This window comes from Schistocerca nitens, chromosome 4 (genome assembly GCF_023898315.1).
Source record: "Schistocerca nitens isolate TAMUIC-IGC-003100 chromosome 4, iqSchNite1.1, whole genome shotgun sequence".
NCBI lineage: Eukaryota > Metazoa > Arthropoda > Insecta > Orthoptera > Acrididae > Schistocerca > Schistocerca nitens.
Window position 1 is genome coordinate 109,435,721 of NC_064617.1, and position 26,349 is coordinate 109,462,069.

At 45.0% G+C, this 26,349-nt stretch overlaps 1 protein-coding gene across 2 annotated transcripts in view; it reads right to left on the reverse strand.

Moving 5' to 3' along the window:
* Window positions 1-26,349, reverse strand: part of LOC126251731 (15-hydroxyprostaglandin dehydrogenase [NAD(+)]-like) — a 115,890-nt gene that overhangs the window by 46,633 nt on the left and 42,908 nt on the right. For both annotated transcript variants that reach the window (XM_049952336.1, XM_049952337.1), the window contains exon 3: window positions 3,238-3,361. In XM_049952336.1, coding sequence (XP_049808293.1) covers window positions 3,238-3,361 — 124 coding nt within the window. The remainder of the gene's footprint in view (window positions 1-3,237; window positions 3,362-26,349) is intronic.

The window sequence follows — 26,349 nt, forward strand, 5'->3', positions numbered from 1 at the left end:
TATAATGAATAGTGAAGGTTGTTTAGAAGCATTCTTAGCTAAGAAGTTCATCTTATGTCAAGCAAATAAAAATTCTTTTTTCTCAAAACTTGCTAAATAGTGATTAACGGGTTCTTTCAGGGAGCCCATGCGCACTTTATTTTATTTTTTCTGCGACCTATTTGAAATGATGTCTTCAGAGTGCACCACAACATCGCAATACTCAGAATTAGTGCTTCCGCTCCCGGGGCATCAGTACGGGATTCTGCGACACGTCTCCTTCCCGCATCAGGATTTGATTGTTTTACTGACATGTGAGTATGTCATGTTGGTTGGTAGGACAGGTACCTTTTTCCTTATCATAATGTCGATTGTACACTATGTGATGAAAAGTATCCGGAGACCTGGCTGAAAATGACTTACAAGTTCGTGGCGCCCTCCATCGGTAATACTGGAATTCAGTACGGTGTTGGTCTACCCTTAGCCTTGATGACAGCTTCCACTCTCGCAGGCATACGTTCAATCAGGTGCTGGAAGGTTTCTTGGGGAATGGCGATATTAAGGAGAGGTATCGATGTCGGTCGGTAAAGGCTGGCACAAAGTCGGCGTTCCAAAACATCCCAAAGGTGTTGTATAGGATTCACGTCAGGGCTGTGTGCAGGGCAGTACATTACAGGGGTGTTATTGTCGTGTAACCACTCCGCCACAGGTCGTGCATTATGAAGGGTGCTCGATCGTGTTAAAAGGTGCAGTGGCCATCCCCGAATTGCTCTTCATCAGTGGGAACCAAGAAGGTGCTTAAAACATCAATGTAGGCCTGTGCTGTGATAGTGCCACGCAAAACAACAAGGGGTGCAATCCGCCTCCATGAAAAACACGACCACACCATAACACCACCACCTCAGAATTTTACTGTTGGCACTACACACGCTGGCAGATGACGTTCACTGGGCATTCGCCATACCTACACCATGCCATCGGATCGCCACATTGTGTACCACGATTCGTCACTCCACACAGCGTTTTTTCCATTGTTCAATCGTCCAATGTTTACGCTCCTTACACCAAGCGAGGCGTCGTTTGGCATTTACCGGCGTGATGTGTGGCTTATGAGCAGCCGCTCGATCATGAAATCCAAGTTTTCTCATCTCCCGCCTAACTGTCATAGTACTTGCAGTGGATCATGATGCAGTTTGGAATTCCTGTGTGATGGTCTGGATAGACGTCTGCCTATTACGCATTACGACCCTCTTCAACTGTTGGCGGTCTCTGTCAGTCAACAGACGAGGTCGGCCTGTACGCTTTTGTGCTATACGTGTCCCTTCATGTTTCCACTTCACTATCACATCGGAAACAGTGGACCTAGGGATGTTTAAGAGTGTCGAAATCTCGCGTACAGACGTATGACACAAGTGACACCTAAGCACCTAACCACGTTCGAAGTCCGTTGAGTTCCGCGTAGCGTCCCATTCTGCTCTCTCACGATGTGTAACGACTACTGAGGTGTCTGATGTGAAGTGGCTGGTAGTAGGTGGCAGCACAATGCACCTAATATGAAACACGTATGTTTTCAGGGGTGTCAGGATACTTTTGGTCACATAGTGTGCGTTTCCTGTCTTGTAGAAGTCCAACTGAAGATATGATTTGAAATCATGAAACCACTCGTTTGCCTGTAAAAGTTCATAGGCAGCTGAAAGCATTTTATTTTGGAAACATATAATTTTATGTATGTGACGCAAGCTGCGGCGGCGTATTGTGGTTTTAGTGGGGGTAGTAATGGTAGTAACGGTAGCAGCAGTGGGGGAGACTGCTGCGTTCAGCTTGCATAAGCCTACTCGCGTAGTGTCTTCAGGGCTGCATTGGATGCTGAATTCATTTTCATGGAGGAGAATGTGAGACCGCATCGTACTGCCCGTATGGAGGAGATCTTGGAAGGAGAGGCTAATCGGTGAATGGCCTGTCCTGCGCGTGCCCTCGACCTAAACACACGGAGCAGGTGTGGGATGCGCTTTGGAGATCCACTGCAGGACCTCCACATCCACCAGCGAGCACTCAGCAGATGCCAACGCGCTGGTGGAAGAAGAACGCAACGCCCTACCACAAGAACTGACCAACCTCGTCACTCGCACAGCAGAACGTTGCATTGTCGTCCGTACAGATCATACATTCTGCTAAAAATCATGTCCCACAGTTCATAATGTCACGGCACCATCTTGAATCGTACTGACTTCAGTGAAATTATTGTCTTTGAACAAAAGTGTCATTTCCGTTCGTCGCATTTCTTATTTCTTTCTGTTACCTTCTCTGCCGTCCTGCAGCAATTCTTCGTATCTATGTGTGGCCGAAATTCATCGAGCTACGTTATTCGGCAGTGACACATCAAGCGAAAGTTACTTTAGTCATTAAGATCTGCACACCAGTGTGTGTCATGCGCCGTAAGATAGACAACGTCACCTGCACCCGGGTCGGAAAATATTTTTGGCAACTTACATCATTCGCACTTTGTGAGTTGGGTTGCCTATCTTAAGATGCCAAAAATATTTTCGACGCCAGTTTTATTTTGGCCGTCCTGTACAAAGCAGAGGTCATCGGAGTGTGTCTGAAGTGGCTCGACGTAGTATTTTCTGGTACTGGCACCCGGCAGTCAGCCCTCAGGCTTCTATGGTGGCATTTTTCAATGGCAGAGTGAGTACCTTTTCGGTGCGGTAAACCGTAAGGTAGCTGCGAATTTTATGAGCTGTTTGGTATCGAGGAGAAATTTGCGTGTCGCTGAGGGACTGTTTTACCTCTGTAATTAATGGCCAACAGCATCCCAAATTTGTATCAGAGTTCTTGCTTACTCTTACCCGTCATTCAGTTCAAAAACAAATGTTTATGAAACGTGAAATACAATTTTCCAAGAAAACAAGAAAGAGGTGCGTTGGATCTGACGCTGATTGACGGCACTGGTAAGCCAGTGTAAATAGAATCACACGACGCGAGAAAAGAGTGGTTATATAGGAACTGCATGGGAGATCACACAGGTAATGGCTTAAGCATGGGTAGCTAGAAGTAATCAAAGAATTACACTGGTTTAACTAGCATGTCCCTCTTGGAAAACATTTAGAGTGCTGACAAAACTTATTTAGCAGCCAAACTGGAAGATAAGACACTTTACTATGCTAGCTTTATGCAGAGTGAGCAGTAGAATCAACAAGAGGATGAGCCTTGGAGGCCTCTTGGAAGACACCTCCAGTGGTTCCAGAGAGGGGGCGCTACCTTCCAGAGAGCTGCTGCTGGTGACGTCCGCTTTGACGAAGACGACCTTCCCCTTTCCGAACTGCTTCTCCAGCTCCTCCAGGGCCTTCTTCCCCGCCGCCTCATCAGCATCCGACGCCACGATCTGCAAATGAAAATTCATTAGCAGCACAAAGGAGAACGCATCGGAACTCTAATTTGGATTTCCTGCTGCACGCAAGCAGTTGGCTCAGTCATTAAGTTATGTGATGACGCCCCCAGACCTGACTAACTTTCGTTGTTACTAATCTGGATCTACATCTAGATGTACATACGAGGGTTAAAATTTAGTAGGGCTAACTATTTATTTACAACTGACACGAAATACATGCAGTTGTGGTGTATAAACTGTTGCGAAGGACATGGAAGTCGTGGTATACCCTTAGCACCACCAGTTGTCTTGTAAGTTCGAGCACAGTGGTCTGTTACCTGACGAATCCCTGTAACAGTTCTGAAGCGAATGCCTTGATGAGTTTCGTTCAGTTTAGGAATCAGGTTGAAGTGACAAGGGCTTAGGTCCGGGGAGTTTGGCCTGTGGCACAGCACTTCCCAGCCTCATCGACCGAACACATCAGCCAGAACTTCGGTCTTAGGCGCCCGAGCATTGTCCTGCACAAAGCTGGGCGGTTTTTCTCTCTAAGCTCTTCATTTTTGGAACACCGCCTGCTCCCAATTAACAGAAAGAAGCAGCGACACTTTCTGCAAGGGCCGCACTTCGTTTTACATTAAATGTAGAAAAAATCAATATCTGAAATCTCTGATCATGAACGGCACCTGTTCCTCGCTCCTGTACCCATTAGAGAACCACGCTGCGTGCAGGGAAGTTACAACAGTGTTGAGATGCTGAGAGATGAGTGACAGTGAAGGTACAGCAACTGGAGGGGTGCCCAGAGAACGCGACACTTAACAGCGAGCGCTCATGTAAAGCAGGAAATTCAGGATCGAGTCTCGATTAGACATAAATTTTCAATTCCATGACGTATTCATCGATCTATTAAGCTTTTTCATTCACTTTGAAATTTATTTGCGCTAGAGGCAAAAGAACAATGCCGTTTGGAGAACGATGGTGTTTTCAGATCTATTTACGCGAATCCATATTCCTTCATTCTTTCCTCAGTCTAAGGTTCTAAAAATGTTCGTTTAGTACTGCTGAGAATAGTCATGGTGACATGAAATCTCCTTGCCTGAGTCATGTTTCAGTTTTGAATTCCTCGTTGTCCTGGTGAAGTCTAGTGTGAGCTGTAGAAGCGAGGTATATATTTTTGAAATGAATTTCTCGGGTATGCCGCCAGACAACACTCTGCGGGTCGTGCAATATTTCACCGAAAGAACTGTGTCACATCATCATGTGGTGGTACTTGCTGCCGTCACTGCTGTAGGATCAGACTGGTGGTACGCAGGGTCACAAGCAGAGATCCGGCAAGAGCCGAGAAGCGCTCACAGATTGATGACGGAAGCGATAGTGGAGTCCCCTTCCGGGAGTCGAAGACAGGCCTTCTGCACGTGCGCAGGTGGTGGTGGTGGTTAGTGTTTAACGTCCCGTCGCCAACGAGGTCATTAGAGACGGAGCGCAAGCTCGGGTTAGGGAAGGATTGGAAAGGAAATCGGCCGTGCCCTTTCAAAGGAACCATCCCGGCATTTGCCTGAAACGATTTAGGGAAATCACGGAAAACATAAATCAGGATGGCCGGAGATGGGATTGAACCGTCGTCCTCCCGAATGCCGTGCGCAGGTGCTGCTGTGGATAGAAGCTGAATCGACTTCCTGCTATGCAGTGCGACGCGTCAGAAATCGCAAGTTCCTGTTTCTCCCGTTTTAATTTAATGGCGTTCCGTGCTGGAGCCCATGCTGAGCTTAGATGAAATCTCTCATACCTGTTGATAAAAATGTCTGCAGTTCAGATACGTGTGGCCTCCTTGATAACACAATCCCAGTATGATGATGCCGTGGATAAAACTTCAGCCGTCACCTCTTTTCTTCGACATACCAAATAGATTAGATCAATTTGTCCAGGCCCATAAGTACAGCATTCTTGTCATTCTGACTCAAAAGTGTTCTCAGAGTCTTGTATTACCACAGTGGTAACATACATTCAATCATCCACAACTATGTTCCTGTGCTGACATAAGCTGTCGCCAGCACACCAGGCGACAAAGAGGTTTTAGAAGATCAATAGTAGGTGCAAGCAACGCATCTGTCAGGAGAGGGGCCAAGGACAGACTCGCAAGAAACTCGCCGCCAACGCCCTCTAAGCCGCCAGTATTTAGATCGCCGCTGCGGACCGCTCGGCCCAATCAGTCATGTAGTGAGCCACCGGGTCGAGTCACCAGTAGCAGTCCAGTCGCAGACAGTCAATCAGAATCCCGGTCTCAGGCAGCACATATCGACCAGAACAGTGTGCATAGTAGAAGTGTACTTCACCAGCATTGAGGCTAACGTGGACTACTAGGAAGACCTTGTACCAAAACATCTCGACTATCTCAAGTTAAGTAGCTTCCTGTTTAAGTTGATAAAGAACCCTGTTAACACAAGCTCGCATTTGTGTTATTGGAAGAGGATACTGGCCACCGAACAACATCCTCTACTTGCTTCCCGTGGTACAAGCCTACCGTGACAACCAAACGACACAAAAACTGGCGACAAGTATAATTCAGTGCAGAAGATTTTGCTTGTTTCTGTTGAATTTTAGCTTGCAGGTGTGCTCGTTTTTAATTGCTAATTTCTTGTGCTCTTGCATGTATTCCAGGAGGGGAGCCGCAGAACTAATCAATTTTCTCTTTTCAGAGGATTTGCTTGCTTTTTGCTGTACCGTATTTGTGTAAACCATAGCTACCCCGTCCCCTCCACCCGCTGCCCCCACGCATCAAATTCAAATGGCTCTGAGCACTATGGGACTTAACATCTATGGTCATCAGTCCCCTAGAACTTAGAACTACGTAAACCTAACTAACCTAAGGACAGCACACAACACCCAGTCATCATGAGGCAGAGAAAATCCCTGACCCCGCCGGGAATCGAACCCGGGAAGCCGGGCCCACGCGTCAGTCGCAGGCGGCCAATGTGATGGATCGAACACAATTTTTTCAGTTTCAAAGCCAACAAATTGCTACCTCGCTGAGGAAGGTGCAACAACCTCTGGCTGCACAAGCCACGTCGGCCTCACAACAGACAAACCGTCCAACTCAACAAGTGCCGCCGACCAGCATACCACCGTGGCAGCAATTTAACGACACGGATAAGCAATGGCTAGAGTACCCGAGACAGTTCCAAGCACATTGTGAAGTTCGTCGAGTTCAAGCTACAACACTTTCTTTCGATTGGGAAGTCCCCAGTGTTCAAGTTAATACAGAAACTGTTTCCAGCTGCTTCTTCCGATGAACTCAGATATAACGAAGTAATCGCTGCATTAACCAAGTGCTATGACCAGCAAGTCCAAGTAGCTGCAGCCATGTATCAGTTCTTTCGCTTGTAGAAAAAGCCGGAACGGTCGTACCTTCAGTGGTACACAAAACTCACGAGCATGACTAGGAAGTATAAATCTAAGTCTAGATGTGGCAACTTTTACAGTGACTTAATGATTCGTGGTGCAATAACATTCAATGTCCCAGATAGCAGAGTACGGTAACAGATCTTGAAATACTCTCTTCCACAACTTCCACAAGTGGCACCTCTGGATCATGGGGTCCCTGGTTCGATTCCCGGCGTGGTTGGGGATTTCCTCTGCCCGGGGACTGAGTGTTTGTGTTGTCCTTCTCACTTTATCACCACAGCGTTTAGATGGGATTGTGCAAAAAGAAAAACGGACTGTGTAAGAATTGGGACTTTGTACGGGCCCTGATGACCGCGAGGTGAGCGCCCCACAAACCAAACATCATCATCACTTCCCCAAGTCTTGCATATCTTAGAGCAATATGATCGGGTGCCATAGCGGCCGATAGCTTTGACCAGGCCCTGATTTGCCGGGTCGAGTCGCCCTTGCTCACCAGCGCCCCAAGCAGCCACTGCGACGAACGCGTACACAGCTGCGCGGACAGCCACGTAAGCAGGTGAACAGGTCTGTGAACTTACAAGGGAACCTCCCCATCGCACCCCCCTCAGATTTAGTTATAAGTTAGCACAGTGGATAGGCCTTGAAAAACTGAACACAGATCAATCGAGAAAACAGGAAGAAGTTGTGTGGAACTATGAAAAAAATATACAAACTGAGTAGTCCATGCGCAAGATAGTTAACATCAGTGATACTTTGAGCACAGCCGCGCCGTGGTCCCGTGGTTAGCGTGAACAGCTGTGGAACGAGAGGTCCTTGGTTCAAGTCTTCCCTCAAGTGAAAATTTTACTTTCTTCATTTTCGCAAAGTTATGATCTGTCCATTCGTTCATTGACGTCTCTGTTCACTGTAATACGTTTAGTGTCTGTGTTTTGCGACGCACCGCAAAAGCGTGCTATTAGTAGACGAAAGGACGTGCCTCTCCAATGGGAACCGAAAACATTTCATCGCAAGGTCATAGGTCAACCGATTCCTCCACAGGAAAACACGTCTGATATATTCTATACGACACTGGTGACGGCATTTGCGTCACATGACAGGAATATATTGTCGACCCACCTAACTTGTACACTTGGCGAATGGGTAAAAAGATTCTTCTACCTTGCCCGATTTAGGTTTTCTTGTGAATGTGATAATCACTCCCAAAAAAGTGATGAAAACATAAGAGTTTGTCACATAAACTGCAACAAATGAATGCAACAGTTTCACAGTCGCACAGTTTTCCCTGTGCTCTGTCAAAACATATGTTTTTAACGTTTTCAAATTTTTCCGTGTGTAGACCGTCAAATCCTGCAAATCTGAACATGTCCTGGAATTTTGGAGAGCGAAGTTGATTATGTGTGACTGCTTGAACTTTGATAATTGAAACACGATCACGTAAACAATACTGCTCTGTGTACCCGTGCAGCTTCGCAAAATCATAGAATGTTTTCACAAAGTATTTCACTTGCCGAAAACCAAACATCTAACGGTTGTCCAACAGGTGTACAACCTGGAGGAATGGTAATCACGTCTACTCCCACAATAAAATTGTATAATGCCTGATCTTTCTGTCCTGTATAGCTGTCAAGGAGTAAGGCAAAATCTTAGTCCGCATAAGGAGCAATCACACGTTCATTGAAGTCTTTCACTAGTCTTTTCTCCATTTTTCCTGACGCACTGCAATTCACAATGACATTCGGCGGACAGATAATAACTGTCTGAAAATAAAAAAAAAATAACTTTTACTCGAGGGAAAACTTGAACAAATAACATCTCATTCCGCAGCTGTTCACGCTAACCACGGGACCACGGCGCGCCTGAGCTCAAAGTATCACTGATGTTAACTATCTTGCGCATGGACTACTCAGTTTGTATATTTTGCTTATTTTGTTTCATAGTTCCGCACAACTTCTTCCTGTTTTCTCGATTTATCTGCGTTCAGTTTTTCAAGGCCTATCCACTGTGCCAACTTATAACTAAATCTGAGGGGGGTGCGATGGGGAGATTCCCTTGTTAGTGAAGTTCTGCTAGACAAGCTCAAGTATTGTGGCATGAGTGGGACAGTGCACAAATGGTTTAATTCGTACCTAACTGGAAGAGTGCAGAAAGTTGAAATAAGTAGTTCTCATAACATGCAAAGATCAGCACATTCCTCAAACTGGGGAACTATGAAGAATGGGGTTCCACAAGGATCAGTCTTGGGTCCTTTGTTGTTCTTATTATATATTAATGACTTGCCATTCTATATTCATGAAGAGGCAAAGTTAGTTCTCTTTGCTGATGATACAAGTATAGTAATCACACCTGACAAACAAGAATTAACTGATGAAATTGTCAATACTGTCTTTCAGAAAATTACTAAGTGGTTCCTTGTAAACGGACTCACTGAATTTTGATAAGACACAGTACATACAGTTCCGTACAGTGAAAGGTATGACGCCATTAATAAATATAGACCTTAATCAGAAGCATATAGCTAAGGTAGAATATTCCAAATTTTTAGGTGTGTCCATTGATGAGAGATTAAATTGGAAGAAACACATTAATGATCTGCTGAAACGTTTGAGTTCAGCTACTTATGCAATAAGGGTCATTGCAAATTTTGGTGATAAACATCTTAGTAAATTGGCTTACTACGCCTATTTTCACTCATTGCTTTCATATGGTATCATATTTTGGGGTAATTCATCACTGAGGAATAAAGTATTTATTTCACAAAATCGTGTAATCAGAATAATAGCTGGAGTCCACCCAAGATCATCCTGCAGACATTTATTTAAGGATCTAGGGATATTCACAGTAGCTTCTCAGTATATATACTCTCTTATGAAATTTGTTATTAACAACCAAACCCAATTCAAAAGTAATAGCAGTGTGCATAACTACAATACTAGGAGAAAGGATGATCTTCACTATTCAAGATTAAATCTAACTTTGGCACAGAAAGGGGTGAATTATCCTGGCACTAAAGTCTTTGGTCACTTACCAAATAGTATCAAAAGTCTGACAGATAACCAACAAGTATTTAAGAAGAAATTAAAAGAATTTCTGAATGACAACTCCTTCTACTCCATAGAGGAATTTTTAGATATAAATTAAGAAAAAAAAGAGTTGTTATATTAACTTAAGTATGTTGTTAAATTAACCTAATTATGTCATGTATTGGAAAATTCGACTTGTTCCACATCATTACGAAATATCGTATTCATGATCCATGGAACTAGTATTAATCTAATCTAATCTAATCTAATCTACACGTGTGGAACGAAGGGCCATGTCCAAGCAGTTTGTTTGCAGTGGCATAAAAACGCCAAATTTGCCCGCTCCCAGAAAAAAAACAGGCTCTTGCACATGCAGTGAACGCTGTGTTTTCAAAACCTACAACAGATTCTGACAAAAGTAAGATTAAGCTTGTGCCTACTTCTCGCCCTAGTGCTGTGTCATTACGAATTGCTGGCCATCATGTGAACTTTCAGTTAGACACAGGTGCTTCAGTAACTTTGCTTAATCGTGCCACGTATGAACAGTGAGGTCCACCACGCATTTCTAAATCCAGTAAGCACCGGACAGGAAACTGCAGTTCTTGGACAGTGTAGTTTGCCCGCCACTTATAGGTCTCACACTAGGACAGCGAATTTTACTGCAGAGGCGGTGAGAACATTTTCGGTTTAGCTGCCATTGATTTGTTTGGACTTAGCATCCACGAGTAATTACTTTCCATATCGGCTTTTGCACCGAAAGACAGTGTCGCTAGCTTGCTTAAGGAATTTCCTGACGTATTTTCAGACGGAATGGAAAATGCTAATAACTTCGTAGCGCATGTTACATTGAAAGACAATACTCAGACTACGTTTTCTCGGACCCGCCCCGTTCCAATTCGTTTAAGAGTCAAATTGAAAGAATTGCAAGATAATGGTGTAATTGGTTCCATTCAAGCTAGACAGTGGGCAAGTTTTCTCGCTTCGTTACCTGAGCCTTCTGGTCGCATTTGCATTTGTGTTGCCTTCAAGTTGTAATGCCGGAAATGCATATCCTCCTATTTCCATCTATTGTACTATAGATTTTTCCTTATTTTGTTACCTCAAGATATGACATTTCTGTGTCTTTATATATTGTAATTGTTTTACTATTTGTATATATATATATATATATATATATATATATATATATATATATGCATTTATGTCGATGTATAATTGGTTTGTTTTGTAAATATTATTTGTATTTTTAGCTGGGTCTTGCCTAGGGAAAACTTTGCTATCGAACGAATACATCGATAGGTCGTGTGAAGAACGAAAGTGTTTAGGATCTTTGGTAGTGTTAACTCTGTCGCGTGGAGCGCGGGAAGAGAGGGAGTCTGGCTGGGGTAGTGCAGTGGAGCAGGTGTGTTGTGTGACGATCCCGCGAGTTGCCGCGCTTTCGGGGTTTGGCAGCATGTAATTGCGCTCGACTTGCTATGATAGTTTCTGACACGGTGTCACGGACGGGAAGCATTAGCTGGCGCACATCAAGAGCCCGTTTCGCCTGGTGACCGTGTCGAGAAGGAGGCGCGCCAACATCCAGCTTCTGCAACAGCGACGGCCGACAATGAGTGACTGTCGCCACCTCCTCGATCGACGGCTTCAAACCTTCAATCAACCAACAAGGAAGACGGGAAGCACGTAAAGTTTTAGAACTGTATGGCAGACCTCAGCTTTTAAAACTGTTAAAATCACAAAATTACAGCAACGTAGCATGAAACTTTGTTGCTCATTGTCCCAATTGCATTACCAAGCAGGGTCCCTTCCTTTTCCGGAATGAACCCGAGTGTCGTTGAAATTCAAACGCCAGCATTAAAGCAATATTATTCTATTTCACTGCTTTAATTTCAAAGTTCAGTTAAAGTATTCATAGCTGGCTACAATATTTAGATTACACAAGCACAAATTATGAGTGCGAGTTTTGTTACCATATTATAGCTTACCTGTGACTACAGCGCAGCTTGGTACGTACTAAATTTTACTATTGTTAATTGTTCAGAATCATTTAATTCAAGTTCAAAGTTAAATCTCTTATTTCTAAATTGCGTAGATTCAAGTAGCTTTTGAAATGATTGTTGAGGTAGTCCAAGACTAACCGTATTTTACTGAATTTCGATGTGCTTCAGAAAGAAAGCTCACTATTAACTTCAGTCACTAAATTAACTTTGGATTTTCCGATTTTATTAATTCTATTGCTAAATTAAGTCAGAGTGTAGCAAAATTTATTACTTCTGACAAACTTTTAGTTTTCACACTACACGTGTCAACCTTCAGTTGCCACGCTTCTAGTGCTGATTATATGTGTAATAACCTTTCTTTTTCAGTTACTATAGTAATTGTCCTTAGGACTGGCGACCGTAATTCCCCCCAAATCTCAAATATCTAATTACCGCTAGTTAATTGTTAACGTAACGGCCGCACATTTACTTTCTTTATTAACTTTACCCCTTTTCAAAATTAATTTCCATCAGTTTCATTTGCATTTTTGCTTTCATTTAGATGTAACCCTTTCCTCCCTCTTTACCGACAGATTAACTTCGGTGACGATTGCTTTTCCCAAATTTCCATTAGGTACACGCGGTTTAATTTTTCACTGTCATTAAGGTCGATAAGTGAGGGGGAGGTTACAAAGTCTACAGTCAACTCACAGAACTGACTTATCCGTTACCTCGCCCTGAGGAACCCATGGACAGGCTTGGTGCAGTACGTTACTTTTCTAAGATAGATTTGCGTGATGCCTACTTGCGAACTCTATTGGATGATATCACAAAAGTGTTTGTTGCAAATACACACTTAGGATTGTTCAAGTATTTGCGTTTGCCCTTCGTCAGTGCTCCCGCACCCACCATTTTCCAAAGTTACTTGGAACAGCTGGCTGCAAAAGTGTCTTTGTTCAAAGAACCTTGACGATATTGTCATCTCACGTCGTACACCAGAGGAACTCATTGCCAACTTGCATACTCTTTTCCAAGTGTTATCTGAAGCAGGACTCAAGTGTCGTTCTCGTGGTCGTGCGGTAGCGTTCTCGCTTCCCACGCCCGGGTTCCCGGGTTCGATTCCCGGCGGGGTCAGGGATTTTCTCTGCCTCGTGATGGCTGGGTGTTGTGTGCTGTCCTTAGGTTAGTTAGGTTTAAGTAGTTCTAAGTTCTAGGGGACTGATGACCATAGATGTTAAGTCCCATAGTGCTCAGAGCCATTTGAACCAGCCATTTGAACCAAGTGTCGTCTCGAAAAGTGTGATTTTTTTTCAAACTGAACCATGGTATTTACGTCAAGTGATAAACAATCAGGGTGTGCACCCCCTCTAATCTCATGTGCCTGCGATTCGTGACATGCCTGTTTCTCGTAATATGTCTGAACTGCAGTCAGTACTGCGCAAGATGACGTACTACATTCAGTTCATACAGAATGCCGCTCAGATCGCAGCTCCATTGCATCGCTTGCGTCGGAAAAATGTCTCTTTTGTGTGGACTAAAGATTTTCAACAGGCATTTCAAAAACTCAAAAAAGCTTTGCTTGGTGACAGATGATTAGTGCATTTTGACCCTGCCAAGCCAGTAGTTTTTAAATCGATGCTTCTTCCTAAGGAATTTGCGCTGTGGTTTCCCTCGAATTGGAGCACAAGACAGACCCATTACTTTTGTTTCAGAGTTGTTAACTCAAACTCAATGCAATTGTTGTCAAATGGAAAAAGAAGCTCTCGCTATTGCGTATGGTGTGTCAAAATAACATCACTATCTGTACGGTCACAAGTTCCATTTAGTGACATATCACAAGCCTATGCAGTCCTTGTTTCATCGGGCAAAGCCGGTTCCTAGACGCCCTGTCGGTCGCCAGTATTTAGGTCGCCGCCACGTATCGGAGGGTCCAGTCAGTCACCCAGGGAGTCACCGAGTTGAGTCACCAGTAGCAGTCCAGTTGCAGAAGTCAGAGTCTCAGTCTCAGGCAGGACATAGCGAGCAGATTAGTGTGCATAGCAGAAGTGTACTTCACCGGCAGTGAGGCTATTATGGAAGAACTTGTACCACAACACCTCGACTATCTCAAGTTAAGCAACTTCCTATTTCAGTAAATAAAGAACCCTGTTAACACATGCATGCATTTCTGTTATAGGAAGAGGATACTGGCCAACAAACAACATCCTCTCCTTGTTTCCCATGGTACAAGACTACAGTGACAAACATATGACACAAAAGTTCCCACCCGACAAGTGCTACATTCACTTCTCTTCCCTTGCTAGATTTACTTAACGTCTTTTATATGCTTTTCATGTGGAAGGGGAGACTGACAGACATATAGTCACGTATATCCACGATCTTGTGAAGCAGAAAACTTACAGTATTTTTCTAATTTTGGGGAACTGTCTTCCTATGGATACATTTCCATATCCGTACTCTGCAAAACACTGAAGAGCATAACAGAGGGCGTGTAACATGGTACTACTGAGCCAGGTAGAGAAATGGTTAGCACACTGAATCGTATTCGGGAAGACGACAGTTTAGACCACTGTCCATACATCCAGATTTACGTTGTCCGCGATTTCCCTAAATCACTAGAGGCAAATGCCGATTCCCTTGAAAGAAGACGGCCAATTTCCTTTCCGATCCTTCCCTAATCCGAGCTCACGCTCTGACTCTAACGACCTCGATATCGACGAGACGTTAAAACACTAAGCTCCTCCTCCTCCTCCTCTTCCTTAGCAAGCTACTTCATGTTGAAGTTTCTTCTCGTTCTATTTACGATATGAGGTCAAGGGAAGTGCCCGATTCCAGATAATAATTGTGTATTTGGGGAGTTTTGTGATGTCGGTTTTTTTCGTGGTTTTGTATGGGGGTGGGTGTCTAAATTTTTTATTTAGTTTGCCCCCCCACCCAAAAACACCTCATTTCCCGCGCTTGTCCCGTTAGTGTCATTAAGCTTTTTGTGGAAAGTGTGTGTGTTTGTTTTTCGATGTATTTTCGTCCTCATAATGTGTACGTACCGACTTTATATGCGCCATATTGGAATCGTGGTGTACGGTCGTTTCCGCCATATTTGTGACGTAATGGGTCAAAGCAGACGGGCGGGATCGGACGCTTCCGTATTTCCGCTACACGAGGCTCCTCTCCACTCAACTCTGACAGTTGGGCGTATCGATTGCATGTATGCAAAGTAAAACTGTCTGAGTACCTCCTCTTCCTAGCTATCTTCTTGCCAACTGCCAGTTCCCATTCCCCACCACCCTTCACCCTACTCAACCTATCTAGTTCCTCCTTTGCGCATTGTAACTGCACCTGAAGGGCACAGATCTTACGCTCCTGCTCCTCTATTAACTTGTTTCCACTAAAGACTCTACATTCCCAGGAGAGGATTTCCCTAAAATGACCACTGGCTTCCCCACTGCATTCCCCCCAATGAAAATACTTTGAACAAATCCCACACCGTAATCCACTACTCACAAACCTACGACAGAGCCCACACTTTTCACTCATGGTAAATTTTACAGTTACTGAAAAAAAACTATACGTCTACGTTACCAAAGTTCAGTTACACCAGTAGAACTATTTGAGAACTAACAATAATGGTCTCGAAATTCTCTGCCTACTAAGAAAGCAGCTACTTCTATTAATACTACTACAACACAGCCGATACCAATCACAGCAAAACTTCACAAAATTATTAGCTACAACCAATAAATTAAAACTATCACTGTAACACTAAGCGAAGTTAAAACCCTATATGAAAATTTTACTGAAATATTTCACTAGAAAGAATAATAAACGTCAGTTGAAAACTAAAGCACGAAAATTACTAACGACTTCAACACACTGAAAACTCTCTAAAACACAGCGAGCGAACGATTACAAAAGTTTATTAAGTCGTTATTTCGCCACAAACGGCACGCAACACCGCTGAAATCTATTAAATTTAATAACTGTATTACAGAGCACAAATAAGTTTGTCAGTACTTAGCTTATAACCGCTACAGCTGCAGTGCACGCCGCAAAATGTAAACACACTACTGAGGCGCGAGGCTTAGACGAACGACGAAAGCAGACTCACAAATAACAGACCACTCGAGTCAATAACACAGGAAGAAAGACTGAGATTAATGAAAATCCACTAATAAGTTACTTTTACCGCAAATATTAAAACAAATAAACTTTAAAATAAGTAAATGAAGTCTAAAATTTATAAAATATTAACGAGCTATTTCAACATCAGTGCAGCACACATGACGTCACACCAAAGATGGACGTATACGGAAAAACGTGGCCCGAATGATCACATGTTTAAAATTTCCAGGCAGAACGTGTGGAAAAACAGCTGACCACAGGTGCCAGCTATTCCTTGAAAGCCTACCTACAAACTTTCAAGAAACAGTATTAAGTGAAGAGTCTAGGTATATTATCAGTCCTGTACGTATCTTTATCGCGAGGACAGAGGTATCTAAGCAGCCATTCTTCCCACGCGTCCGATCCCACGCGTCGGCTTTGACCCCTGACTTAAGGGTGTTGTCGTGTGTGACGTCACGACGGCGCGGAGTTTGGTTTGTGAGTGTGGCGTGTTTGTAGATGTCGTCGTGTTGTGCTGTCTGGTGGTATGTTCAGGGTTTTCGTTTGTGTGGTGTAATGGGCTCAGTTTGCTTTTGCTCATTATCCAGAATTGTTAGAGTGTCGGCTGTGTTTGTAGTGGAATTCGTTTCAGTGAGTTAATGATTTTGCGTGAAGGTTAATTTAGTGTTGTTCGCTGCAGATCGTGTGGTAATTTTAGTAAAATTAATCGGTTGTTGTTTTTGTTCAGGAATGGATATGACGGATAAAATTAACAGTGTGCAGGTCAAGGGAAGTGTTCGATCCCAATGTGTGGCTGTGTATATTGATATTAGTATCGGGAGATGTTTTTGTGCTATATAGGCCAAACGAAGTGTTTGATCCTAATTTATGGGATCGGGAGCTGCTGTTGAGCCGTAGATGTAGGTAACTTGCAGCAGTCGTCAGCAATTAGGAGGCCTAGATTAGTTGCAAAGTCTAGCAGAAAGAAGGTTCTGCTGCTAGGTAGTTCCCACGGTAGAGGTGTGGGCCAGCAGTTGCAGGAAGTGTTGGGGAGTGAGTACCATGTCACCAGCATTGTGAAGCCTAGTGCAGGATTGGCTCAGGTGACTTTTTTTTTTTGCTTTGGTTTTAGGGCGCAAAACTGCTATGGTCATTAGCGCCCAGCCCGTGACTTAGGAAACAGTAAAAAACCGAAATTGGAAACCAGCAGCAATGGGAACAAAGTCCTAAAATTGGAGAAACTAAAAGCAGAAGGAAAGCTTAAAAATCCACTACAGAAAGGGGTTGGTTGTCCGCAAAAAAAACTTCAAATGACTGACGTCATTTCACTGGCACTAATAAACTGGAGAACGCGGTCGGCTGAGCGCGTGTCATCTGCTAAAATCGACGATAGATCAGGCGATAGCTGTAGACGGGAGCGTAACGGATTAAAATAGGGGCACTCAATTAAAAGGTGTCTTACCGTCCACAGCTGAGATCAGTGGGGACAGAGTGGGGGAGGATCGCCGCTTAAAAGATGTCTATGGCTAAAAAGACAGTGCCCTATCCGGAGTCTAGTTAAAATTACCTCCTCCCGACGACGCGTTCGGGAGGAAGAGGTCCAAGCACAAGGAAGAGCTTTCACTTCCCGCAATTTATTATGGGGAAGTGTTGACCAATGCGCGTGCCATAAATGAACAACACAACGACATAAAACGCTCCGTAGATCGGCGAAAGGAATCGATGGAATAGCTGGCCGAAGAAGAGAGACTGCAGCCTTGGCTGCAATATCGGCCGCCTCATTTCCACAGATACCAACGTGTCCCGGGAGCCAGAGGAACGCCACCGAGACGCCCCCCAGGTGGAGCAAGCGCAGACAGTCCTGAATCCGGTGGACCAGAGGGTGCACAGGGTAAAGAGCTTGGAGACTGAGGAGAGAGCTGAGAGAATCTGAGCAGATTACGTACTGTATCCCCTGATGGCGGCGGATGTAGTGGACAGCCTGGAGAACAGCGTAAAGCTCCGCAGTATAAACCGAACACTGGTCGGGAAGCCGAAAGTGATTTGGGGTGTCGCCGACAATATAGGCACTCCCTACACCTAACGATGTTTTCGAGCCGTCGGTGTAAATAAATGTGGCGTCCGTCATTTGTGCACATAGAGCAGCAAATGCCCGACGATAAACAAGTGTAGGGGTACCATCCTTGGGAAATCGACAAAGTTCACGGAGCAGGCAGATCCGGGGGCGGAGCCAAGGCGGTACTGTACCCCAAATTGTCAAGAAAGTTTTAGGAAAGCGGAAGGAAAGAGAATGGAGCAGTCGTCGGAAGCAGACTCCCGGGGGTAGTAGGGAGGAGGAGCGGCCTGCATACCCTACATCAAGGGAGGCGTCGAAAAAAAGGTCATGGGCTGGATTAGCAGGCATGGAAGACAGATGGCTAGCATAACGACTCAGAAGGACTGCTCGCCGATTGGACAGCGGAGGTTCAGCAGTCTCAGCATAAAGGCTTTCCACAGAGCTAGTGTAAAAAGCTCCAGACACTAAACGTAATCCACGGTGGTGGATAGAGTCGAGACGCCGAAGAATAGACGGCCGAGCAGAGGAGTAGACCATGCTTCCATAATCCAATTTTGAGCGCACTAAGGCGCGGTAGAGGCGGAGAAGGACCACTCGGTCAGCTCCCCACGAGGTACCATTCAGGACACGGAGGGTGTTAAGGGATCGCAGACAGCGAGCCGAAAGATAGGAAACGTGGGAGGACCAGCACAGTTTTCTGTCAAACATAAGACCCAAGAATTTAGCGACGTCTGAAAACGGAAAGTTGACAGGACCTAGATGTAAGGAGGGCGGAAGAAACTCCTTACGTCGCCAAAAATTAACACAAACGGTCTTACTGGGAGAGAAACGGAAGCCGGTTTCGATGCTCCAAGAGTGGAGGCGATCGAGACATCCTTGAAGACGTCGTTCAAGAAGGCTGGTCCGTTGAGAGCTGTAGTAGCTCGCAAAATCGTCCACAAAGAGGGAGCCCGAGACATCAGGAAGGAGACAATCCATAATTGGATTGATGGCAATGGCAAACAGTACAACACTCAGCACGGAGCCCTGGGGTACCCCGTTTTCTTGGGAGAAAGTACGGGAGAGAGTAGTGTTCACCCGCACCCTAAATGTGCACTTTGCCATAAATTCGCGAAGAAAAAGGGGTAGCCGACCTCTAAAGCCCCAAGAGAACAGTGTGCCAGGATGCCTGTCCTCCAACAAGTATCGTATGCTCTCTCCAGATCAAAAAATATTGTTACTGTTTGGCGTTTCCGGAGAAAATTGTTCATGATGTAAGTGGAGAGAGCAACAAGATGGTCAATTGCAGAACGATGCTTTCGGAATCCGCATTGGGCAGGTGTTAAAAGACTGCGGGATTCCAGCCACCAAGCTAAACGGTAATTCACCATACGCTCCAAAACCTTACAGACACTACTCGTGAGAGAAATGGGGCGATAGCTAGAGGGGAGATGTTTGTCCTTTCCAGGTTTCGGAACGGGAACGACGATAGCTTCCCGCCATCGTCTGGGAAAAGTACTGTCGGTCCAAATTCGATTATAAAGGCGAAGGAGGTAATGCAGACTATGGGTTGATAAATGCAGCAACATTTGGACGTGGATACCATCCGGTCCTGGGGCGGAGGAGCGAGAAGAAGAGAGTGCATGTTGGAGTTCCCGCATGGAGAAAACAGTATTATAGCTTTCGCGATTTTGAGAGGAGAAAGCAAGAGGTCGCACTTCCGCTGCACGTTTCTTCGGGAGAAACGCTGGCGGGTAATTGGAGGAGCTCGAAATCTCAGCAAAGTGCTGACCCAACGAGTTAGAAATTGCGACGGGGTCCAGGAATGTATCATGCGCGACAGTGAGCCCAGAGACCGGGGAGAAACTAGGTGCGCCTGAGAATCGTCGAAGCCGACTCCAAACTTCCGAGGAGGGAGTGAAGGTGTTAAATGAGCTAATAAAGAATTTCCAGCTTGCCTTCTTGCTATCGCGAATGACGCGACGGCATCGCGCACGGAACTGCTTATAGCGGATACAGTTGGCCAAAGTAGGATGGTGGCGGAAAACGCGGAGAGCACGTCGCCGCTCACGTATTGCATCAAGGCATGCCTCGTTCCACCAAGGAACTGGGGGGCGCCGGGGCAATTCGGAGGTGCGTGGTATTGAATGTTCCGCAGCTGTAAGAATAACGCCGGTAATATGGGTGACCTCATCGTCGACGCTGGGAAAGTGACGGCCATCGAATGTCGCTAGAGACGAAAAAAGTGTCCAATCAGCTTGGGCAAACTTCCAGCGTCGCGGGCGCATGTATGGCAGTTGAGGCTGCAGTCTAAGGACACATGGAAAGTGGTCACTCGAGTGTGTATCATCAAGGGCGAACCATTCGAAGCGCCGAGCTAGCGGAACAGTACCGACCGCAAGGTCCAAATGAGATAAATTTGTCGTGGAGGCAGATAAAAATGTAGGGACCCCAGTGTTGAGGCAAACTAGATCCGTTTGGTGGAAGACGTCTAGCAATAGTGAGCCACGTGGACAAGGATGTGGAGATCCCCAAAGCGGGTGGTGGGCTTTGAAGTCCCCAACCAGCAAATAGGGGGGTGGAAGCTGACCAAGAAGATGAAGGAGATCAGCTCGTGCCATTGGTGTGGACGATGGAATGTATACAGTACAAAGAGAGAACGTGTATCCGGAAAGGGAAAGACGGACGGCGACAGCTTGGAAGGAAGTGTTTAAATGGATTGGGTAATAATGGAGAGTTTTATGGAGAAGAATCATGAGTCCTCCATGTGCTGGAGTGCCTTCAACAGAGGGGAGATCATATCGGACGGACTGAAAATCAGGGAGAACAAAGCGGTCATGGGGACGCAGCTTTGTTTCCTGAAGACAGAAAATGACCAGCGAGTAGGATCGTAAGAGGGTCGACAATTCATCCCTATTGGCTCGAATGCCGCGGATATTCCAGTGGATAATGGACATGGGGTGAACAGAAAATGGAGGAATGTGACCAAAGTTGCTGTCAACTCAAAGACTGCTCGGAGCTAGCGACCGACAGCATGGAATGGCATTCAGCCGAAGGCAGAAGATCCTGATCCATAGGTTGGTCAGGAGCAGCTCCTGCCACTAGCGATCGACCGGTTGACCGGCCACCAGCAGTGCGCCTCGGCGACACAGAAGAAGGCCGAGGGCGATTTCCGCCAGGTGGTGCTGTAGATGGGACACGCCTTGGCGGAGAAGGAGAGGAACTGGGTTTCTTTGTAGCCTTCTTGGAAGTATGATGTTTAGATGAAGGAGGAACCGATGTTGTGAAGTTGCGGTACGTAAAAACTCTTCACGAGTATGCTATTTTTTGGAAGTCTTGGTGTCTGACTTTTGGGCTCGAGATTTAGCAGAACCCGACGAAGGGTGAGCCATAGAGTGGGCAGGCGAAAGTGGTGAGGTTGAACGGGCGATCTTTGCGCTGGCCGATCTGACGACCGTGGCACTAAAGTTGAGGTCGCAAGTCTGCATGGCTGCCTCCTTTGTTGGCCGAGGAGAAGCAAGGACAGTGCTGTATTTTCCTGTCTGAGGCACAGTGGGCTGTCGACTGGCGAATAATTTTCGAGCAGCAAAGGTCGACACCTTTTCCTTCACTCTTATTTCCTGGATGAGCTTTTCGTCCTTAAAAACGGGGCAATCTCGAGAGGAAGCAGCGTGGTCACCCATACAGTTGATGCAGCGAGGGGATGGAGGTGGACAAGCACCCTCATGGGCATCCTTGCCACACGTAACACATTTGGCCGGGTTGGAACAGGACTGGCTGGTGTGATTGAACCGCTGACATCGATAGCAACGCGTAGGGTTTGGGACGTAAGGGCGAATGGAAATTATCTCATAGCCTGCTTTGATTTTCGATGGGAGTTGGACTTTGTCAAATGTCAAGAAGACAGTGCGGGTTGGAATGATGTTCGTGTCAACCCTTTTCATAACTCTATGAACAGCCGTTACGCCCTGGTCAGACAGGTAGTGCTGAATTTCTTCGTCAGACAATTCATCGAGGGAGCGTGTATAAACGACTCCACGCGAGGAATTTAAGGTACGGTGCGGTTCCACCCGGACAGGGAAGGTGTGTAGTAGTGAGGTACGCAGCAATTTTTGTGCCTCGAGGGCACTGACTGTTTCTAACAACAGGGTGCCATTCTGTAATCGGGAACAAGACTTTACAGGACCTGCAATTGCGTCGACACCTTTCTGAATAATGAAAGGGTTGACCGTGGAGAAGTCGTGACCTTCGTCAGACCGAGAAACAACAAGGAACTGTGGCAACGATGGAAGAACTGTCTGTGGCTGAGACTCAGTGAACTTACGCTTGTGAGCAGACATAGTGAAAGGTGAGGAAACCATTGCGGAAGAATCCCCCATGATTACCGGCGTCTCCGATGGCGCGCTCCTCCCTTGTGGGGGCCCTCACTGAGGGCACTCCCGCCTTAGGTGATTGTTCACACCTCAGGTCACACCTCCCGACAAACGGACGGAGGGACCAATCGGCACTTTCGGAAGGTATCAGCTCGGGTAATCACCCCTCCCTGGGCCTGGCCGTTACCAGGGGGTACATACGTGTCCTACCTGTCTACCCGGGGCGGGGAATTACGCGTTACCCCGTCACAGGCTACGCATGGAAGTGCGTGGGTCGGCCTTCAGACACGCACAGGGAGGAAAAAAGAGAAAGGGAAAGGAAAGAAGAGGGGTCTCAAACGCCGCAGCGGAGAAAAGGGCAAAGAGAAGAGGGAAGGAAAAGAGAAGGACAGAGGAAGGACAAAGACTTGCAAGTGTAGAAAGCAAGGAATTTGTAACAGTTTCGAGCGTCCGTCTCCGGACGTAGGCACAAACCATACTCCCAGAGGGGGAGAAAGGAAAGGAAAGAGCCAGAGGTGAGGGGGGGGGGCCAAGATGGGGGACGGGGAAGGATGAGGAAAGGGAAGGTATGCAGCCCGGAAAGGAAGGAGGGCCACATTAGCTCGGGGTCCCGTGCTCGCTACGCACGTGTCCACAAAAGAGTTGTGGACCCCCTTGGGGGGCACAGGTGACTGAAAGCATAGGGGAGTTATGTAATAATTTTACGAAAGAGGATCAGGTAGTGATAGTGGGTGGAGCAGGGAACAGTCTCGATAGGGAAGGGGAATATGATGTCAGTGGTGATTTGGTTAAGATAGCTACTCAAACTGGTGGTACTAATGTGCATTTCGTGCAACTGTTTCAGCGTCATGATCGGCCTCACCTTAATGCGGCTGTTAGGCGCGTTACTGTGGGGCTGGGGAGGGCACTGATGGCGGAGGGCATGGATCACATATCAGTGGTGACAGTTGGGTCTATCAGTAGATGGGGTTTCACTAGGCATGGCCTGCACTTCAATAGATATGGGAAGGGGAGGCTGGCTAAGCTTATACGTGACAGTGTAGTGGGTGGTGGTGGTGGTAGTTGTATCACTCATGGAAAAATTCCTATAGTAGTTGTTAGAGCTGCACCTTTTTTAGACTGTAGTCAGCTGATAGGTATACCTGCTTAAAGGAAGTGCCTCTAACTAAGGGCTCACTTCCAGAGGATGTAATGTTTCCAAGTAGAGAAGGAATTAGCATATTTCATCAAAATATAAGAGGTATTAGAGATAAAGTTAGTGAACTGCTAATAGATGCTAACTCTGAAATTATTGGTATATCTGAGCACAACTTTAAATAATTTGATAATTAAGAGGCTTCCTTTACCAGGCTACAGATTAGCTGGCTGTTTCTCAAGGAGTTCCTTGCGGGGTGGGGGAGTGGCTCTGTACGTAAAAAAAAACAGTATTTCATTTGAGACCGTAGACGTATCACGACACTGCACTGAACAGATATTTGAAAGTTGTGCAGCATTAGTTGAATTTAGTGGAACTAAACTTCTAATTGCTGTTGTTTATAGGTCCCCTAACTCCGACTTCAGAGCATTTTTGCTTAAGCTTGAGAGGGTTCTTAATTCACTTTGTTGGAAGTATCAGAAAGTAGTTATATGTGGTGACTTCAATATTAATTTTGTACATGATTGTGAAAGAAAAAGGATGTTGGTAGATCGCCTAGATTCATATGATCTGATGCAAATTGTGTTTTTCCCAACTAGGGTGTAGGGGAACAGTAGCACAGTCATAGACAATATTTTTATTCATTCTTCATTACTAGATGGGCATTCTGTTAGTAAAAGGGTGAATGGCCTTTCAGACCATGATGCACAAATTTTAACACTAAAAGATTTTTGTACTCTAACCAATGTCGTATTTAATTACAAACTACGTAGGAAAGTTAATCCAACAGCAATAGAGAGTTTTTCAAAACTTGGCAAGGAACAAGAGTGGCAAGATGTTTATAGTGCCGATAATATAGATGATAAATACAATGCTTTCCATGACACATTTCTCATGCTCTTTGAGAGTTGCTTTCCATTAGAACATTCTAAACGGGGTACTAGCAGTAATAGACAGCCCGGTTGGCTGACTAGTGGGATAAGGATATCATGTAGAACAAAGCGGGAATTATATCAAAATGTTAGAAGTTGTCACAATCAAGCTACAGTAGCCCATTACAAACAGTATTGTTAAGTGCTTAAAAATGTTATTATCAAGGCAAAAAGTATGTGGTATGCAAATAGAATAGTTAATTCACAGGATAAAATTAAAGCCATATGGTCAGTTGTGAAGGAAGTGTCTGGTCAGCAGCAAAAGGTTGACGCCATAAAGTCTGTTCGTAGTAAAAATATTTTTGTTACAGATAAATCAGATATATGTACAGTATTTAACAACGATTTTCTGAGCATTGCTGGTGAATTAAATAAAAATTTAGTATCTACAGGAAATCATATAAGTTTCTTAGCAAATGCCTTTCCGAGATTGACGTCTGAAATACTCCTCTGTGTTACAGACAAGAGGGAGATTGAGACAATAATCAAATCACTGAAGACTAAGGACTCTCGGTTATGGAGTGTCTAGTGCTGCACAAATTAGCCCTGTATTTAGCCATGTTTGTAATTTTTCCTTTAGGAATGGTCAGTTTCCTGAGCGATTAAAGTACTCATTAGTAAGGCCGCTTTGTAAAAAGGGAGAAAGGGATGATGTAGATAATTTTAGACCTATTTCCGTGCCATCAGTGTTTGCAAAAGTTATAGAAAAGGCTGTGTATGTAAGGTTAATTTATCATTTTATATCACACGATTTGCTATCAAATGTACAGTTCGGCTTTAGAAGTCGTTTGACAACTGAAAATGCTATATTCTCTTTTCTCTGTGAGGTACTGGATGGGCTAAACAAAAAGTTTCGAACGCTTGGTGTATTTTTTGATTTAACAAAGGCATTTGACTGTGTTGATCACACAATATTGCTCCAGAAGTTGGACCATTACGGAATAAGGGGAGTAGCTCACAATTGGTTCACCTCTTACTTTAGCAACAGACAGCAAAAGGTCATTATTCACAATGTTGATAACGGCTGTGATGTGCGATCTGAGTGGGGTACTGTCAAGTGTGGGGTGCCCCAGGGATCAGTGTTGGGGCCGCTCCTGTTCCTTATTTATATAAATGATATGCCTTCTAGTATTATGGGTAACTCTAAATGGTTCAAATGGCTCTGAGCACTATGGGACTCAACTGCTGTGGTCATTAGTCCCCTAGAACTTAGAACTACTTAAACCTAACTAACCTAAGGACATCACACACATCCATGCCCGAGGCAGGATTCGAACCTGCGACCGTAGCAATCGCACGGTTCTGGACTGCGCGCCTAGAACCGCGAGGGTAACTCTAAAATATTTCTGTTTGCTGATGACACTAGCTTGGTAGTAAAGAATGTTGTGTGCAACATTGACTCGGTTTCAAGTAGAGCAGTACATGACCTCAGTTCATGGCTTGTAGAAAATAAAGTAACGTTAAATCACAGTAAGACTCAGTTTTTACAGTTGCTAACACACAATTCAACCAAACCTGACGTTTTAATCTCACAGAACGGGCATATGATTAGTGAAACTGTACTGTTCAAATTCCTAGGTGTTCAGATAGATAGTAAGCTGTCGTGGAAAGCCCACATTCAGGATCTTGTTCAAAGACTTAATACTGCCATTTTCACTATTCGAACGGTATCGAAAGTGAGTGATATTTCGACACGTAAATTAGTTTACTTTGCTTATTTTCATTCACTTATGTCGTATGGTATGTTTTGGGGTAACTCTTCCCATTCTAGAAGGATATTTTTGGCTCAGAAACGGGCGGTTCGGGCAATAAGTGGTGTGAGTTCACGAACCTTTGTCGACCTCTTTTCACGAGTCTGGGTATTTTGACATTGGCCTCTCAATATGTATATTCCTTATTGTCGTTTCTTGTTACCAATATTAGTTTATTTCCAAGAAAAAGCAGCTTTCACTCGGTTAATACTCGGCAGAAATCAAACCTCCATTTGGATCGGACTTCCGTAACTCTTGTGCAAAAAGGTGTGCAGTATACTGCT